We start from the raw sequence: 21790 nt of genomic DNA on the forward strand, positions 1-21790 counted from the left end.
GTTATATACTATATAATCAGGGCCATCGATAGCGAACCCGAGTCTTGGAAAAACAATGATTCTGGGCCTCATGACAAAAATAGCATTTTATTTATTTTTTACCATCGTAATATAATTTCTTGAATAAATAATAATAGGTACTAGTTAACCCTTTCTATTCTACAAATAAATATAAAAATTAGCCTCTGCTGCAACATATTTTCTGAAATATACATACATTTATTTTTCATTTTCATTTTTTTTCCTCGAAATTCTTACAAGGCATGCTGGGATATGATTCCATTGAGTCGCGTCGACGAGTGTACTAGGTAAAACGCTTTTTAAAGTTGCTGGTAGGGAATATAAATATTTCGCAAATTCTAGAGGTACTTCGTTTTTGTGCCACCTGTACATGAAGGAATATAATTATAATCCATTTTTATTTATTACGAAGTTCCTACAATGTATGCTGGGATATAATCCCTCTGAGTCGCGTGAGTGTACTTGGTAAAGCACTTCTTCAAGCTACTGGTAAGGAATATACACAATCCAGAGATTCTGGAAGAATTTAGTTTTTCTGTAATTTATAATATTTTTGATAAATGTTTCCCTAAGATATACAACGACTAACAGAATTTATCCAATATGATTCTCGAAAGAGTTAATATCAGTTAACAGAAAGAAATATGTCCTGGGGGGTCTTCTCATACCCGCGTAGTAAATATCATAATCAAACTATAATTATAAGAATATATCTTGACAATTGTGTAATATAAACGAAGGGTAACCCACAAAAACGATAACACAATAGACACTGACACTGAACGGACCACCACGGTAAACCCTCGTGATGTCCAGAGGTAAAAATAATCATTTGGACGTAAATGAATACATAAAGCAAGTCGTTATTACGCTCGAAATACAGATAATCTATACCCGTTTGTGCATTATGGTTGAACAAACAATACGCCATCGGGCGACAAAAAAAGACCAATAATAGTCAACTCTTTGCATTATTACATTCGAATATATCAATCTAGCAAAGTTCACTCTTTAAAAATATGGAGTTATTTTGTTTGTCAAATTTACGAGCACCACAGTGGGTTGAATTATCTCTGGATAGTCGTGATTCGAGGAGACCTGCCCAATCTGCGGTACAAAAGGGCTGACAGGGAGACGATCGACAGACTACTGATCACCGTAGACAAGCACACACTGAAGACAGCAGGAAGACCTTCAGGTGACATACGACAAACGGTGACGAGCAACTAGAGACCTCAGAGGACCATTCCGAGGACATCATTTCTCCGCCAGCTTCTCCACCAGTGCTCGGAGAAGAGCATATATTCTTATACAGTAGTTTGTTTCAATATATGTGATACTAAATAAATTGTTACTAGCTTTCCGGTGTATATTTCTGGCTGCGAAGTCACACACCTAGGGCCTAATAACCTTAAAATGTCATACATAAAATCTGGAAACGAACGCGAAACTCTCACCTACAAAGAATTTCGTACTCAGAGACCGCGCGCAAAATTCATAATTTGCGATTGCCATCGAAAATATATTATTGTCAAAAAGCATTGATTTCATTATCAAAAAATTATGGAAATTTGGTTTCCTTCAATCTCGGTCCCTTTTTTCGAGATCATTGGAATCATTTACAAGTGGACGTTATACACACAGATTTTTAAAAGGCATTTGATTAAATTAATCACGATTTGTAATAAATTATCTAATTTATGGTTTTGTGAAGGTCTCATATAGCTATGTTCAAATTACTTGTTCAATTGATATGAAAACTCATTTTCAGAACGATATAAGACCTCAACTTGAGTACCGCAAGGATCCAACTTGGGTCCATTGATGTTTCTATTGTTCATTAATGACATAGAAATATCAATAAATAATTCAATTCTTTTATTATATGCGGATGACTTAATTTTCAAGAGAGTGCAGTCGATTTCTGATTCCCTCGACCTACAGGAGGATCTTTATGTAAGTGGGATTGCTATAACCGATTGCATTTCAGTGTATATAAATTTCACATAATTTAATTTTGAAGGTCCTCGATGCCGGTGGTATAATCCTATCATCTCAGCGGATATATTCTAGACTGGTATTCCTTTATTAAGGATCTAGTGTGGCTTTCGAAAAACAATGAAAATTCAGCCTGCACATTGCATAGACTCACAGCAAATCGATAAAGATGCTCGGTTTTTATGTAAAAAATGCTCGCTACTTCAATAATACTTTATGATGCCTTAGTCCGCAGCATACTGGAAGGTGGCACGATGGCTCTATAATATGGATTTCAGGCGTAGTGAGCCAATGTATTAAATTGCGGCTAGAAAAAGTACAGGATGAATTCCTTCGGTGTTTATACTTGAATGAATCCGTTCCTGTTTTTCAGTGCTTTCATTTTGGAAGCACTGTGTTACGTTTCGTTGTGTGTTTATATAATTAAACCCCTTTGAAAATTGCTCAAAGGCATTATATTATAGTTACCTTTCGATGCTCATAGTTTTCGGTCACATCCACTGTTCTTGACTATAAAGTCTAGGACTGGAGCACTTGCCAACTCTTAAAAATAAGCAAGACACCGGCAAAGTTCAGTTCTCATCCAAAATATGTTCTTGCACTGTAATTAAGCTTACCATATGTCCTGGTTTGACCGGACATTGTCATAGTTTTGAGTTTCATTTCTCATTAATGTACTTTCCAGGTAAGATCGCTCCATTGTGATATCCTTGACCTTTAATGTATTCTATTGTTTAAATTAAATTTTATTGATCAAAAGAATAAAATACGAAATAATTTGTGGTGTATATAATTGCTTGCATACTCACGATTACAACACCGGCCATTTTATAAAAAATGCGTAATTTTTGACATTTGAACTTGGAAAAGAATCCGCTAGAGCGCAGCACCTGCGCATGATCAGCTGAGCCGCGCGATTCAAAACACGCCAGTGAGTGTCGTGTGCCGGTCGCGGACGCACGCGTCGTGTCGAGATGTGCGTCGAGCGCGAGTGATTCGAGCCCGGCCGAGGAGCGCGCGCACCTTTGAACGGATCGGCTAGGTTCCGGTAAATAGGGCGAACCGGGAAACCTTCTCCGGGTCACCCCCGATGACGTTTCGGCGCTGATGCGCGTGCGATTTTCGCGCAACTGCGACAAAGGTAAATTCGAACATCGCCATCATAATATTTTTGTTTTTTTAACCTCTGAGATTTGAAACAGCAGAATCTCAATTATTTAAAAATAAATATTATCAGTGAAAAATGTATATGGGGGTGTAAAATATATTGTGTTTCAAATGTGCATTTAATGCACATAGCCCAGGGCGAAGCTAGTATAGTACAACATAAATATTGGCTCGTGTTAAAAATGAAATATAGCGTTATCGCCATTATGTAAATAAACATTAGTAGTGCCATTACAAATTGATATTGACGGTCAAATTGTTCGAAACTGGTTTTTTTCAATAGTAAATATTTACATTTTATCTAACGATTGAAAATAGACGTGTCACGTGCTTAAACGTGAATGATCGAGGCGCGCAGTTCAAGGGCGATTGTTACTGAAATAATCGCAGGAGAGCTTTCCCGCATTATCTGTCCGAGATAAACATGTTTTCACGGATCAAAGGCATTTCTTCTTTCTTCAAATAATTCATTTATTGTTTTAATATATCTGGATCACATAGGAGATAACAAAATAATAATATTAATTTTCTGACGTTCATGTTTAAATATTTCTTGAAATATAATTAAAAATAAAACAAATAAGAAACTGACGTATATAAATAAAAATAAAATATACACTATTAAAAATAAATCCAGTGGCTAAAAATGGGAGAAACATTAACTCAGAATTAATTCAAAATATTAAATTCTCGATTAAAATTCTCATTACTTAAAATCAACTCAAAATATTATTTTTTTGTAACCATGTAACGGTAGTTATAATAATTTGATGTTTGTTTTATTAATACAATTTATTTTATTAATAAATCAATTGTGTGATTTCCATTAATTGTAATAACCTATAATTCACTCAGCTTATATTATATATTTTATTACAGTTAAAATCTTGTGTCTTTAATGCAAAAAAAATATTCAAGAGCCTTTATTATAGGAGTATAAAATATATAATTATTTAAAGTCCTAAAGCCTGTATTTTTCCATGTCATCTTCAATTTTACTCGCAGCTCAATTTTGGATATGCAATTGTGTTGGGCAACCTTTTCTTTTAATTTTGCCCATAAATGCTCTATAGGATTTAGACCCGCTATAAACACCTAAAATAACTTAAAAATTATACTCTTTTTAAATATATATAATATAATTATGCTTATACATGTGGGAGCCTAGATTTGTTATGGCCAAAAATTGGCAGCACTTGAGTAGTACTGGCGTGACGGTTTCTCTCGACTGATAATCTTCCGGGCGTTCGGACGCGTCGTCTCGCGTCCGCTCTTAAACATGTAAACCAACCTTAATACTTCAATAAAACATTACTGCAGCGGCTCAATCTGTGTCTAATTGCCACCCGTCAACATCCAGTCTCCAAAATACATTAATGTCATGATTTTTTATCGTCTAAAAAATATTAAAGGGTAATATTAAGGTTAATAAAAAATATATATAGAAAATAAAATTCGAGCTATTTCACTATAAAACAGTATGTTCCAATTCTGCAACATGATAAACATATAGAATTTATTTTGTATTGTAATCAGTTGGTTAAGCTATAAATCAAAGGGTTGATTATAAATAATTACGGGCTTAATTAATATATTTGTAGAACATCCGAGGTAATATAAACTGGCGTGGATTCATTGCTTCAATTCTACTTAAAACATTTAATTTTAACGATTTATTAATGTGAAAATATTTTACGGATATTTTCGTTGCATATTTACACAGATCTGTGTAAATAGAGTGGGTTAAATACAAGTAATAAAATAGTATTAATATATGTAGATTAGTTCAGTTATTAATATTTTCTGTATGAATTCATATTAATGATGATTGTTGATATAATTATAAAATATTTCCAAAACAAGAAGGAAAGATATGTATATATTTTTTTAATGTTACCGAAATATTATTATATATACCTAGAGTCTCCAATTACTCGAACCATCAACTACTCGAGTATCGAATATTAAAATTTTAAAATACTCGAGTACTCCAGTACTTTCGAGTATTTACCAAATGTACCAAAATAGCTATTATTCAAATTCGTGCACATATAAATAAATAAATAAAATACTTAGTATGTTAATTTTTACAATTATTTTAACTTCACGAACATACTTTTTAAAAACAATAATGCAAAAAGTGTCTCGAATTTAATATTACTGCTAACCTTTGGTTTTATTATTCCCGTTATGGAAAAAACCCTTTCCGTTGCTGTTGATGTTGGTCTTATTGTCATTAACGCGTTGGATAAGGCTTCTAATTTATATCTGTTCGCTTTTTATAGATATAAAATTTTTTGAACTCTCTTTTTATGTTCTCTTCTTTCATTCCCTTCTCTGCTTTTCTCTTATTTCCTTCGACTATTGACAAAATAGCATTTTGTTATTCTTCTTGAATAGATTTTTTTTCTTAACAATATACAATATTCTACTCCTTCTGATTAATGCGAAGAATTTAAATCTATATCCTTCGAAGATGTATTTGGGTGAATCCCTTTCACTCTAGAGCTAAACGGTTCGCAAAGAACTGACTTTACTTTAAATGCCTTTAAAACACACAATTGTTTTGATTTATATTTTAAGCTGAGGGATCAGTATAAACAATTTACAACACTTTACGCTACAATTGCATGGTCATAAAACCTAATTTTTTTTTTTGTTGATATTTCTTATTGTTCATTGCCATAAATTAGATAAGTCGGGACTGTCGAACAGAAAACACAAAATAAATTTCTCCGTCGTACCCACTAACATAGCCGACGACCGGAACTTTGCAACTATGGAACTATGAAAAAATTATACCTGATAGTAACCGTTTTAACTCGGGACTTCGGGCATAAACGCCAAATAAAATCAAGACGTTAACCTTTACCGGACCGAGTTAAAGTTATTTTTGTTTCTAAAATATTTCAAATTTTTTTAATTTCGAGTATTAATCGAGTAATTTTCAAAATACTCGATTATCAAGTACTTGAAAAATAGACAAAAATACTCGAGTATCGAGTACTCGATTACTCGAATTGGAGACTCTATATATACCTCGGTTTCGAAATACGAGCATTTTTATAATAAATCTTGCAGTATTGCGTCATATTCTTCCCAACTTTTAGTGGTAGATCATTTTTTGGAAAATAATCTGCGTCTTGTATGTTATGGATAATGTTCCTGCTTATCCTCTATACATTAAGGACGACTTACTGGAAGAATTCTAAAGTTCATTAAGATCAAATTTCTTCCTTCCAATACCACTTCAATAATCTAGTCTAGCCCATAAATCAGCAGGTCATTTCGAACTTCAAAATGTAATGAAATATTTGTAATATTTTTCTCCCTTTGATATTTAACGAGTCGTTGTACATCGTCTTCATAATTTTCAGTGTTATTGCAATGTTACATCAAACCTTGTTTTAGTGGTACAATACTTGATTAAACGTATTTTTTAAAGATTTTTAAAATAATTAAGTATGCAGTAAATATAACTTAAAATATTTTTTCAATAATACTATTAACTATGTAAAGCTATTTGAAGTTTTGTATTTTGACCTAAATTATTTTTATTTGTTCATATATGATATTCTTAATTCATGATATTCAAAATTTAGTTCTTTGTTAAAGATATCTCACATATGAGTTGATTTTTTTTATTTATAGTGTAGATCAGTAATCAAGTTTTTAACACCGCAGTGAAATTATCGAGAACTATTTTATTACTAGGACTATTTGACCGCGCAGTGCAAAATTTGTACACATAAAAACTTACATTTACAGAAAAGTTTCCATAGCTTATTACATTTTTTACAAAATTATCAATTTCTACAAAATCAAGAGTACTTGTCCAACATTATAACATAACATATACGTTTTTTTAAGTTACGTGAACGATGTAGATTAATATCAGTACTGTAATAATATTGTCAAATAATAAATCAATCACTTTTAATCACAGGTTTGCTTGAAAAAATACAGCAAAAACACCTATCGCGGTGAAGTATCAAAATAAGTTACTTTTAATATGACTATATAATTTATGACTAAAGTCGAATTTTGATTGTAATTAATTAAAATTATTTGTATTCAATTTTACAGACTACGTAAATTTTCTCGTTAACTAGATTCATATTTATGTACTTAATTGAAATTTAATACTTACAATTTATTTTCCGCTTAGTTTATATCTGTTTAAGAAAACTAAATTATGTTATATATAGAGAGAACAGATTTTGTTACAATTTAGTTTACTTAAGCGAATTATTTTAGTAAAAAGACTTATTTTTCTACAATAAATAAGATTTTTGAGTTAACATTTAAGTAATTTCATTTGAAGATAATATCGCGTATTATTGGGATAAGCAATGCAAAATGTATTTTTTGTAATAACGTTTCAGAAAAACGTAGCCGCGCAGTGTATTTATAAAAAAAATACTATATGCATATGTATTTTTTAATATCAATTAATATATTGTGCGAATCTTTAAAACACAATTAAAGTAACTTGGTGACGCCTAAATTAAACTATGAATTTCAATACACATGAAAATAATTATTATATATAAAAATATTGATACATCTTAAAATGAGGTTAACAGGCTCATATTTGTTTATCTTTAAAACATATTTTAATTATTTATATATTATTAACATTTCATAAAGTGTCGAGTTATTATAAATTGAAAGATATATTTTCTCATGTCCATTCTCGTATCTTTATCATTAATTCTTCACTTGACATTCATTCCACATAGACAGACGTGCAGTCTATCATTGTCAAGGACATGACCCAAGAACTGGACGATTCGTATTTACTAATACAAGAAATTCATAACGAATGCTAAACATATTCGATTATCCAGATCTTATCCATATCTTGAGGAGATTACGTATCTTTCCAAACCACTCATTCCACCAAAGATTACAACATTTATTTAGCGCCTGTCAATATATGCCATTTTTTATAGAAATGAATTACATACCTTTTATACCCATTCGCTTATAAAATACTGTGATTTGTGGTAACCCTTTTCTCTCCAACGATATTGGGATTATTTATGTCTCTTATGACGCTTCACCAGGGGCGCCTAATGTTTTGGTTCAAGGGCCGATTCGTTTGCTCTAGTCCAAATTGCACGGGTGTATAAATGAACATACACACTACATATAATACATACCTCTGTATCATTATCTCTTTGGCGACGTGCCAAGCTGCCATGTACGAGTATGATCGCTGGCAGTGCGCGATTATTGAATTTCGCATATCAAGAGCACGTGTCCGACATTATTACATAATATATACGTTTTTTGAAATTACGTAAGCGATGTAGATTTATTGCAGTATGAATAGTGTGAAATAATTAATGAAACACTACATACGTATAAATAAATCAATAACTTTTAATCGCAAGTTTGCTTAAATAAATACAGAAAAAACACCTTATCGCAGTAACGTATCAAAATAATTTTATCTACATACTCTTCACATATAATTACTATGATTCGATGACCTGCACTAATTTATTTTATATTAAAATAATAAACAATACATATTATCTTAATTTAATGAAATAATTTTATTTTTCATGTTATTTTTTTATAATTTTACAAACAATAATGTGAAGATGTCATTCAAAACACAAGTTCGAGACCTAATACTATCGTTCTACTCATGTGAGAGAGAAAATTTTTTTTTTTGTGGGAGCAATTTACATGTACACTGAGTTTACATCACCGGAATATTCGTAATAATTTCAAATTTACACAACTGTTTCAATGGTTTTACTTTTCCAAGCTGGTTAATGTCTTGTCTACTTGATAGCCAGGATTACCAGAAGTAGGCAATATATCTTTATAAAATGATTATTTTATTTAAATACGATCTATAATATTGTTAAAAATATTTTATTATTCCAGTTAATAATATATGAATCATTGTTAGTTTTATTATAATAATATATATATTGAAAAATCAACCGTTGAACTGAGAAACGCTTGAGAAATTCTCCCATGTTTTGCTTAAGTGGAAAAAGTTTTTTTTATAGCTTGCAAAAGAGGAGTCAATTTCGACTGGATAATAAAGCAAGAACCGGGTGCCGAGATAAGACCTGACTCTAACGCAATTTCCCAGACGATCCTCGGAAAAGGCCTGATTTTCATTTTCTCCGGAAAAACGAATGTCTCGTGTATATATCATAGGAACAAGATGGCGGCCAAAGTGTCGTGCTCAAATGGCGGTCATTTATTACGACCGGGCTGCGCTTATCATGACGATTCGCTAAAGTGTACATTTGCGATGGGCATAATATATTTATAGAGCTTTCAAGCATTACAAATAAACTCTTTCCTATGTCCTGTGGTACTTCACTGACAGGTTTTCTATTCTCTTAAGAGTAGCAGTCAAGAACTTGTCTGACTGTGACCGACCCATTTCCAGTCCGACGGAAAGTTGGATAGTCAGTAAAATAATTAAGAAACCAAAACTTACGTGGAACATTCGTTTCTCAACTTATATTACATACTTACTCGAACCTCTCCATAAAAGCTTAATTAGAATTACGATGAGAGAACGGATACATTTTTTAACAACCATCCTATAAATGCAATTAATTGTTTTGATGGCTTTAGTCCAAGGTTGTTATTTCGTACGATTAAGTTACGGCACAAATAAATCAATAATTTCACTTTAATATGATCCAATTAGGTTTTTATAAAAACGGATTGACTGTAGGAACAGTTTCCATTTGTATTGTGTTACTAATAATAAATTTGCAATTTTATGTTACAAAGTTAAGGTAATGCTTAGTCTTATATTTTTTTCTATATCAACGACCCTATTTCCAAACTTTTTAAATTTTTAATAATAAAAGCGCTAAATTAGCATATTTATTACATTGTTCATATATTTTTAAGTAAAGTTTTAACGTTAAAATCTTAATTATGCGATTTAATCTAAAAAATATATAGTGTCAAGTCATTATTTTAATATCTTTCTTAGTAGTTTTTTCTTGTTATTATTTTTATTAATTTTACGGCTAAGCGTGACGCGTGTATACATTTTTAATTCAGTTGATTTGTTCTTATTAATGTTTTTACAATCTTAATATTAAATTGCTGATTCAAAATTGTATTTTTTGTTGTTGAATACATATAATATTATATATTCCCTATAAACTGAAGTTGCTCATTTCATCATTAATATGTACTACCTACCTCGATTTTAATTTATCATTATGATCATAGGAATATTAAGATATAATAATCTGTGATAATCGACCGGAATTGTAATTATGTAATTTTTACTAATTCATCTCCGAGACACGATTCTTTTTTTTAAAACACTAAGGTATATGTGGTATTTGAGCCCAGGTCTTTCAGGTTAATTATCAGCGACTTAAACAACTTGTCCATCGTAGTGATTGTATTAAATAATTAAATCGTAAAAAATATTCATACAAATTTAAAAAATCATAGCATATCAAAACAAATATAAAGAAAATTTAAATGATATCATTTTGCATAGCATTTCATAAAAAATATAGAGTGGGGTTTACACAGCAACTGTTATAATATAATATGATTTCACTGTTACAGTTGCGAAACGTTCAATTTCTGTTCAAACCCAAAGCTAATTTAATAAAAATTCTAAAACTATTTATAGTTGTTGAATTTTTATTGGATTAATTCGTTAGGCTTAGGTTTGGGTTTGAATAATATATTTTTTTTATTGAATAAAGCTGTGTTTATTATCTTATAATATTTCAATGCACATGTTGCACAATCTAATATTTTTTATTAAACATAGATATATTTATTTAATGCTCTTTTTTGATATTGTAATGCACAAACAATCATTTTATGGAATAAGTATTTATTTAAATGCCAATATCGCCAATAATTACCTCTTAAATCGAATTCAACAAATATTATCCTATAACACTTAGCATTTTATAATCGTGAGGAGTTTCAATGATTAATTTAGAAATCCCGGAAAAGACAACGATTTTTAACGATGGAATATTTTTTTAAGACAACTAGTGTCGTTTATGACGAATTTGCATCTTATGCGAATGATAATAAGTAGCTTTACACATCGAGAGTGATCTGACTTACAACAGAAGGGTGTATAAATCGTGTAGGACACGCAATATTGCACAATAACCACAATTTTAAAATTCATTTATAACTTTTAAAGACATGTATTTTTTTAATTGTTACATTTTTTCTTTCATTTTTCGCAAATAAAAATATGAAATTATTATTTCCCAGATTTTAGCATCTATTTATGTATGTACTTGATATTTTTTGCAAAATTGTAAGCTTTAAATAAGTAATTTTACTCGAAATCTTAATAAGCTTAACAAATTATTTATACTGCATTCTTTAAATTTTTGATACAATTTTTTGAAATATGGTTTAAATACGCAACTATTTACATATTATATGATTTTAGAATCTATTTGCATCTATGACATTATGAATTTTAGAATATTTTAAGCATTTATCATAAATTGCTTTAAAATACGTTTCTCTAATAACCGCTCATTACAGCAGTCATAAAAACTCGAATCTAAAAAGAGTCAATACGTCAGCCCGAAACAATTACCTTTGGCCTTGCTATGAATGCTTTTTTTATTAGGAGATCTTGACTAAAGATCGCCATATAAATCAAATCTGGCTGTTAACACTTGAGGGTGTGTTTCAGAATAGAACAAGATTAGTTCTTAATTATTCATATCAGAGGTTTGTTAAAGCTTCTTAGAACGATCGTTATAAAATATGACACTCAAGTCACATCAGAAGGACATAGAAAGCATAACAAACAGAGCATCGGCACAGACTCGCGTGAGTAGAGCAAATCGAGAGATGGGCATGAGATCACTAGCGACGACTTTTTGGAACTGACCTTTGAATAACTTACCGGACTATTCCTGAACGAACGATTGCCACTTGACACATTTGCAAAGGCTGATGCGTATATATTTACCAAAGGTCATTAGACAAAACAGTGCCAACAAAAGCGCGCGGTTAAAATTTCGAATCGACAAAAAAGCGCCGGACAAAAGCGCGTAAAAATTTAATACAAATTTAACATATGTTCTTGAAATTGCTGCCCTAAATATTTTAAATTTTTTACTGGTCAACTTATTTACGCTCACCACAATAAAAATGCATTTTTGAGTACTTTGTCAAAGTAAAAGTTTTAAAAAGGGTTTATTTTATGTATTTTTTTTTCATAGTATTTTTTCCCACCCGAAAAGTGTATTACTATCGCTAAGTTTATCATTAACGACGACGGGATACTGATTAATTAATACCATCTAAAATATAGCTTATAAATTCGCACTATCACGCAACATAAAAAATATTCCATTCGCGGATTTAAGATTCAATGATTCATATTTATAGTTATTATGGCTGCTTCCTTATGAGCAAATAGCACGATATTATCAGCGTACATACTATATGTCTAGAATATCAATTAAATAAAATATTGTGATTTTTTAAAAACATTAATTTATTTTAATAATAATTATGGTCACAAATAATGTGATTTCATTATTAAAAGAGGTAATTTAAATTATCTTAACTCTCTTTTTTGTTTTTTAAGGTAGATAACATCTACATATATGTAGATATTATTGTATTGATTCGTTAATAGAGTAACCTTAATTGCTCAATTAAAAAATTAAAAAATGCGTCGGTTGTGAATTAAAAAATATTCTTAACTCATCTAAGTAACATAATTCTCGTGATTATTAAACGTTGAAAAGGAAAAAAGACGCACCACAACAATGCCTTTTGATATTCAAATCGTGAAAGCGATTTGATGTTTCAATAATGTGGGTCCAAAGCGCGTGGGACCCCTTTCATTGTGAGCTAATCTGTTACACACTTCAAACTCTCTTTTCGTTCGAGAGGCACTAAATGATAAAACCGCAAACATATTAAATTGCATTTGCATATGTGTGTGCTCAAACACACCCGATATGTAACGTTAGGTGTGTTTGACCGTTTCGACGCGTATGTCCCATTAACACTTGCCGGAGACTTTCTAATCACTGTACAATGTACAACAGTGCACATGCATTGGTGGTTATGAAAACTATGAAAATCATTGTGGGTTGTTGGGGATTAAGGTTCAAAGAACTTTTGGAAATTTCGAGCACGGAAAGGAGACGAATCGTGATGGATACGGAAGTCGTGTCTGATGGATAAAGGCAATCGAGTCATTATCTGTGCACTATTGGGCTTGATCATTAAATAAATACAAAGTCACGATTTGTTATAACAACGGCGAAAAAAGTGTCTATTATTAGATTAGGTATTAATGATTGAGCAAGAAGTGACTAATACAAATTTTTGTGGGAAGTGTTTTATATTCAATTAAAATGCAATTCATAAATGAAAAGATTAGCCAATCAAGAGCCAATAAAGTATTATTCGAATGCATGTTAGTGTCGTTATTTATATATAGATAACATTTAATCTAATAAACAGCAGTGAATACCGATAAGCTTTGATGGAATTTACATATTTTATTTCGCATGATAACTATGTTTAATATCTATTGAATATGTGTTTATATTAAATATATTATATATGCATATACAGTGGAAGCTTGGTTTACAAGCATAATTATTACTGGAAATGTGCTCATATATTAAAACAAATTTTGCCATAAGATATAATAAAAAAATACACTGACTCGTTTAAAAATCCAAAAATATTAATTTATATATGGCGACCACACGTATAGGTACATTTAAAATGGCGATTGTCTTATTGTTAATGACCGTGACATAGAGTGGTGACCCCGACGTGATTGCGTCCGTACCCTTTCGTACATACTAAACGTATATTTTTTATCATTACAGCTTAAAATAAAAGAATTTAATTGATTGATTATTCATGATGTCTATCACTAATAGCTCAATAAAATCTTATTATTTTCATGGAATTATAACTAGGATCCTATCCAATGACACTTTTGAGGATTTGGCGAAAACGTAACATTGCATTGTCATTGAATCAGTTCATTGCTCGCACTGCTGCAACCTTACTTGGATGTGTTTTTTCACTGTTTCCATCATTTTACAGATATTCCTAATCTCATTTAAAGTGAGGGGTTTCTCAGCCTCTTCTTTCCCCTCCATAGACCAGATCTCTATTAGTTCTTCGCTGGTCAGCTACTGGCCTCCATCAACTCTTTAATATCTTTAACATGTTTTCCCACAAGGACATAATTTCATCGAGAAAATCTGTCAACGCCACAGTTTTCCTCAAGCAGAATTAAGGGTTCTCTTGATAATCTTATCCCACGCTTTATCGATGATCTTGAAGCAGCTCGGTGTGGAAATGATTTTTTTAAGTCTGTGAATGTAAGATTTGTTCCTTTGGTCACTTTAAAGAATCACTGAAATATTGATTTCGTGTAAAGCTTTTTGAAGTTCAAAATGATCCGCTGATCCATGGGTTGGAGTAGTATTTCTCGAGATAAATGCCAAATCTAGATTTTTCTTTCTCGAGAATTTTAATTAAATTTGTACATATATTTTAAAATGTTTTACAACATCTGCATTTTTTTAAAACCACTGCATAATTAAGGATGGTTCTTTGCCAGATGTTTGAAAATATGCATGTTTTAATAAAGGGCGGAAATATTTTAATAGCTAAATTTTCTTCAGTACTCTAATCAGCCTTATGTTTGTTTTAATAACATAAGAATCAAATAAGAAGAAACCGCTTAGCTTGGGTATCAGCAGATTGAACAATAATATATGGAAGCTTTCGAGAGTTTTTTTTCACCAAAATTTTTCTAACATAAACAAAAACAAGGTTTACCGATTCCACATTAGATGATATGTGCATTTTGAGATTATTTTAGGAATAATGTACTTGCTAAGTTCTTTTAAATTTTAATTATTTTAAATAATATAATTTATATTTTATTGTCATAAAAATATTTAAAAATTAAAAACAGAGAAGATATTGTAGAAGGACCATTTACATATATTTAGGTTTATTATGGCCAAAACTTGGCGTGACGGGCACACTTTTCTCTTGGCGACTCCAGCGGGCTCACACGGCCGGTACGGGCCCCACGCACTGTTCACTTATTTTATTATCAAACATGTAACTATTATAAATACTCTCGTCGCCAAAAAGATTTTACTTATACAATATAAAGATATCTACAATTTTATACTGTATTAATATAATCACATACTTATTAAATATATTTTTTTATTTATCAAAATGAGAATTGAAAATGAGAATTCTTATTTCTCGAGAAATAAAAAATATCGATAAACCAGAACTCCACGGTTAGAGTAATGTTGGGAGGAAGAAACTTGATATTAATAAACTTGCATCCCTTTAGTAATTTTTCCTAAAGGTCTGGAGGATGAGCAGGAGCATTATTATAACCAACAAAACTTTCAGTGGCAAATAATTTTTCAAAGGGTATGTCTTAACTCCAAGAAGAATCATCGGCTCAGGGAGAAAGTAATTCAATTTTTACTGGTCGTGTTGCGAAAAACTCGTAAAATAAGTAACTCGTAATTCAAGGTTCTACTGTTTACACATATTTATAGTACATTTAAGTAGTATAAATTAACTAAAAGCGTTGAAATTTATTTTTATATTGTTTTCATTGTAGCTAGCCCTAAATTAAAATATATTGCGCTAAATATGAATCAAGTTGTATTATTTGTGGGATCTTATTCTTAAAACTCACGTTAAAGACTGTGACCAAAAATGACCATTCATCAATAAGGATAAACTAGACAATAGTGTAAACTATGGGACCACACAAATGCCCTCGTTACGACTAGAAAAAAGGGTTTCACATAAGTAACACGCAAGGAATCTCCGATGCATTGACAGAATATTTATTTTTTGTGAAACGGTCACAGAAACAATATATCACTTAAAAACAAAATGCACCGTAAGGGTACAATATTCCCGTTGCACAATTCGACCTCGGAGATGTCCATCAAGCAAATGTCACTTTTTAAAAGCGTATACATAATTTATTGTTTTAAGAAGCGAGTGCAACGATTAGCTGGATTACCGCTGCATGATTGTGATTCGTTAGCAAGCTTTGCAGCCCTAAATACTTAAGGCTGGTTTCCAATGAGGAGAGGACAGACACTGGCAGACACTCGAAGACACTGCCCGTCCGCGGATAACATACGGTCATGGACGCTCACATCCTCAGAGGGACTTAAGCAATACTGTCGTTATCACACCAATCACAATGCTGAGGATCTTCCACTGACATCATCCCTCCGCTAGCTTCACCACCACCGCTCGAAGAATAATCTCGCTCATCATAGTAATATTAACTAATAAATTCTTACTAGTTTTCACCTGCGTCGTCACACCTTTCGGATTACTAAATCTTAAAATTATATTCACTATAAATACATAATTTAATTATTTATTATTTTGATTAAAAACTTTAAAACAGTTAATAATATACTTATACTTTCGCGATTAACCTTAGAATGTTCTACATAATAGATCTATGTATTCATTTGTACTATATATCATTGAAAGTCCTAGACTTTTATAATGTTCTTCAAATAATATTATATTGTAGAGCTTTTAATAATGGCGTAACAAGCTCATATCTTATATTAATTGTTCTAAGCCGCTTCCGCTTCCGGACGCGCTCGCTTCAAAATTGAAACGAATATTACGATCAATTTGTTACTTTGTGAATCGTATCACCCTGTATGAACGGTTCATAATAATACGCGTAAACAAAGGAAATATATTTAATTATAATTAATAAAAATAAAAATTAAATTTGCTTGATTGATTTTTGAATCTCTAGTATTAAATTCTTTTGTTTTTTTGTTGGAAGTTCTAACTGTCGATCAATGAAAAATCAGTATTTAAATATAAAACAAGATGGCCGGTAGCAACCTAACAGTTGTTTTTTAAAAATAATTTTCATTAATTTTTCTTGTGCGTTGTTCGATTTGACAGTATAAATATTTGGATTGCAAATTAACTAGGTAAGTTTCAACTTTATAAATTAAATACATAATGCGTGTAAGAATTAGAAGTGTACATTGATTAAACTATATAAACAATTATAAAACAATCTTCAGTGACAGTGAGGGTTTTGATTTGTAATACAACAAAATTATCATTTAAAATAGTAAGAGCTTCATATAATAGTTAATAACATAACGAAACATAACATTCTTACATATAATTGTATCAAGACGTTGTACGTGAGGATATGACTTTCTCATACTAACATCATATTTGCCTATAGTGAAAAAGTATCATAAGCAAATAATATACAAGTGGGTAAAAGTCATAAGAAAATAATATACAATTGCATACATAATTTAAATTAATACAGCCAAATATCATGTAGTAAAAAATATTTCAGTCATTTCATTCCGAGTGTGTCAAAATATCATATATACGTTAAGGAGTTTATGAACTTCTGTTCTTTGCAATCATTTTTCTTAAATAATGGCTATATTCAAGCTATTCACTTAGAGCAAACTCAGTATGTTCTTTATAAAACAAAATACTTGCTGGTATTATGAGAAATAAAGTAAATATTTAGTAGATATCATATATTGGCATTTGATAAATATTTGGATTACCGCAAAGAACAAAACTTATATACTTTAATAGTCCATTGAGAAACATGAATTGGTATAATCAAATTAATTCTTTTATTGTATGTAATAAAATACATATCGTATCTACGTTAAGATTTTTATGTTTTTTTCATATTTAGTCATTTTTTTATAGAATATCCAAAACCACATTGTTCAGTAATAGCAAACTTATATATGTTCTTTATAAAATAAAATACTTTCAGATAATATAAGACATAAAGTGTGTAGTAGATATCGAGTAGATATTAAGAACACAGTTAAAATACTTACATCCATTGACAACTAAAGGGACAAAAGTAAAGTAGTAACTGACAAATTGCCCAGAAGCACCCTTTCATTTGAGATTGCATAGTATATACATATAACATCTGCTATTACGTTTTAGATCTTTGAGGTCATAGAATATATCCTAAACTAACCGTCAGATAGGTTAATGTTGAATATGAACTTCCCTTTACCGATGTTTCCCCTCTAATATTTGGACCTAAAATAATAATAATAGTTTTGTTATGGGTAAAATTGTATATTTTTATTTAAAGATATCTTTACAGGTAATGAGACATGTAGTATTTTTACTTCCTTTCAGAATGATTGCAATTCTGATGATGCTCAATGATCGGGTATTTTGAACATATTAGGATTTAGATTATATTTTAATATACACATAGGCTTACCATATGTCCTGGCTTCGCAAAAAATACGAGATGACCTTTTTTTAGCTGTCCTAGTTTAGAGTTTCATTAATATGGTAAGCCTATATACACAGATACACAGTTCTCGGAGTATAATTTAACTGATCACAAATGGTTTATTTTTCACACAAAAAAAAATACTTACTGGTACACTAATAATTTAAAGTTTTATTCATATTGTCCTTAATTACAAGTGCTACGTCATTCAACTAACTGATTAGAAGATTGTTTAGCGTTTATTTAATATAATTCACCATAACTTTGCGGCGCGCTGTCATTATGACAATTCGCTATTGACAATTAAAATTTAGAAGTGCTGCCATTAAAAACCACCAATATAAGAAAACAATTGTAGCGGGGAATCCCTTTTACTGGCGCATTAAAAAGGAAACTACACAATTAATTTTAATAAATAAAATTGAGAGACACTAATATAAATATTTTTTAAATTACTATTCTTTACAATCAAATTAGATTTAGTAAAAATGGAATTTTTAATTTTAAAAAAATAACATTTAATTAAAAAAAATATGTTTTTAATTAAACATTCAATTTTAAAATTTAATTTGTATTTGGCCGCGCAGCGAAAACTTTTTAAGTTTATTTATTCTAGAAAATTATTAAAAAATATTATGCTGTACAGAAAAATCATTTTCTTAAATAATATGAATAAATTAATATATTTTTCAATTACATAATATGCTTACTCTCATGTTGTTTTGAGCAACAGATTGAGCGGTTGACATTTTAATTTTATTATTTTGGTTTTAATATGTGAATGTAATTAAAGACATTAAATTTGAGGGTACACTTATTAGCTGAGGAACTGACAGCTAGTTTTATTAGATAAGACTAACATTTTTGTATTACTAATTTAATAAGTAGCTATAACACAATTGTAAACATGTTTGGGTGCAGATCAAAATGAAGTTTGTATGTATTGTAAAATAATTAAAAATCTAATCTAACTGTAAATATTTATGTAAATTTCTAGATTAGAGCAGAATATTATATGTTATATTTTTAGTAATTATTTGTAGTATTATGTATATGTGTACATACATAATTTAATTTCCTTTACAATTCTAATGCGTGTATTATTTTTTTATTTCAGATATATTGATCACAAGTGAATATCGAGCGTTAGCATCGAACACAATAGTGAGAATTTATGATAAATCAATATAAACACGCAGGTGAAAGCCTCGAGGAGAAACCGTGAGAGCATCCCTCATCTTTCGCACATTCGCCGGGTCATAAATTCGTGTTATAGTCGTGAATTCAGTGTTCGTAGTGACGGGAGCGATTTAGTGTTGAGTGATATTTTTTGTGCTTATACTACTATTATAGATATACTCATGCAGATGTGATTTTTTCCACGCTATCATGCTGGGAGTGTTCAAACGCCGATGGAAACCCAAAAGGTGAGTTTTTTTATATTTATACGACACACTGACATAGTTTTTTTTTTCTATTCAAATGGCACACTCGCGACCCATTTAGAAAAAGGGCAAACCATTTAATAAATCCCTAATACGCACGTGGCCTTTAAAAAATCAAACCGACGGAAGCAATTAGATTTTCGACAATGAACCTGCTTCTCGTCAACATTGCTTCCTCTTGGATAATCTTGTTCCACACTTGCCTTTTGTATATATTGTATACAAAGATTATGTTGAGCGCCGTACAAATTAAATTTTTATAAAGCAACAACGAAGTTGCTCTTTAGAGCTTTCAAGTTTTTTTAAGGTAGAAATTTTTAGCGAAAATATTATATCTCGCAGCACAATCTACTCTTGAAATTTATAGAATCTTCAAGGCATTCCCTTGCCGCTCGCATAACTTCATTATATATTTCTATAAAAATGTGCCTCATTTCAAACGAGAAATTACAGTTTATTAATAATGGGCATTTGACACGAAATCGTGCTAATGCGATACGCCATCGTAAATTTTATAACTTATGGCGTATTGTATATTATATGTAAATGCTGACTTACATGCATAGAGGCATAAACTAATAAACGTTTCTTATGCAGGTAATTATCTCTTATGTTTATTGCCGCACATTTATTATATCGAATTACACATTCGTCGGGTAAAAAAACTGGTCCTATTTACCTACAGGACGTCCCATAAACGATGCAATCTAGGATGATTTATAATTTTTATATGAAGTGATATTATATTACCAGCAATTGCTGACGTAACATACTTATAGTTGCCGGTTTTAAACATTTTTCGGTACATATTAGTTTTAAATTTTGTCTTCAATATCTCAAAATACATTGTATAATTCTGGCATCCTTAGACTTTGAATGCACGACTTGTAACAAATAGAACATTAATATATTTTATGAGAAGTGATTATATATTTTGTAAGAAGTATATTAGAAACTATTTATTTAATTCTTACATGTGTTAAAAAAAATGGTATGATCATATTTATTTTCTTTCCGTATAAATCCAACTGAATAATTAGTCGCTTATTAATTAAATATTAGAAAAGCATATAGTAATAATTTAAGTGCACAATTCCCACTACTAGAAATAAAGATTAATTTATTTTTATTACTGTAGGAAATCTTATTTATTGCTATATTTTGTGACATTAGCAATGTTTATATTTCGATTATAGATTATTCATTTTGGGATATATTTATTCAAAAATTTCTGATATTTTTGTAAAAATCTTAAACAAAACTAGCCTAATATATTATTTCCTTGTTAATCTGAGCGATTTTAGAATAGATTACGAGTATATTTTTTGTACTTTAATACTATTTAAATATTTGTACAGGCAGTTCTCGAGTTATGACGGGGTTCCGTTCCACCACCTTGGTCGTAACTCGAAAAGTTCGTAAGTCGAAAATCATACAAAAAATAATTAAAAACAATGCATACATGCGAAATACAAAAATTATTTTTATTGCTGACTTCAAGTTGTTAACTAAATACTTTTTAGCAAATATCTACATAAATAATTTATTTATAAGAATTGATCTAGAGTATGCTTATCATCTGTGCTACTGAAATCCATTGTTAATTCTTGAGATTTTTCAGCGAGTGCAGTGATAGTGCTTGTTTTTCTTAAAAAAACGTCCAGGTTTATTTGTACAGTTTGTTGTTTCTTTTCTCTATAAATTTCATAATAACACGCAAGTGCTTGCTGAATAAGGCCGTGTACCCTCGAAGATCTATCGATGTCTTTATCCATATTTTCAAATTTTTTAATATCATCATTGATTTGTCTAAAAGCTGCAGCCATGT

The 21790-nt window shown here is 30.3% G+C and overlaps 1 protein-coding gene across 1 annotated transcript in view; it reads left to right on the forward strand.

The window, feature by feature from the left end:
• The first annotated feature begins 2902 nt into the window (after positions 1-2902).
• Positions 2903-21790, forward strand: part of LOC148236463 (uncharacterized) — a 415732-nt gene continuing 396844 nt past the window's right edge. Inside the window, exons 1-2 of the mRNA XM_088182944.1 lie at positions 2903-3160; positions 19635-19944. Of these exons, the coding sequence (XP_088039070.1) occupies positions 19907-19944 (38 nt within the window). The 5' untranslated portion in view covers positions 2903-3160; positions 19635-19906. The remainder of the gene's footprint in view (positions 3161-19634; positions 19945-21790) is intronic.

Source organism: Plectrocnemia conspersa, unplaced genomic scaffold (genome assembly GCF_051122295.1).
Source record: "Plectrocnemia conspersa isolate PC_06_02 unplaced genomic scaffold, ASM5112229v1 ptg000003l, whole genome shotgun sequence".
Classification (NCBI taxonomy): domain Eukaryota; kingdom Metazoa; phylum Arthropoda; class Insecta; order Trichoptera; family Polycentropodidae; genus Plectrocnemia; species Plectrocnemia conspersa.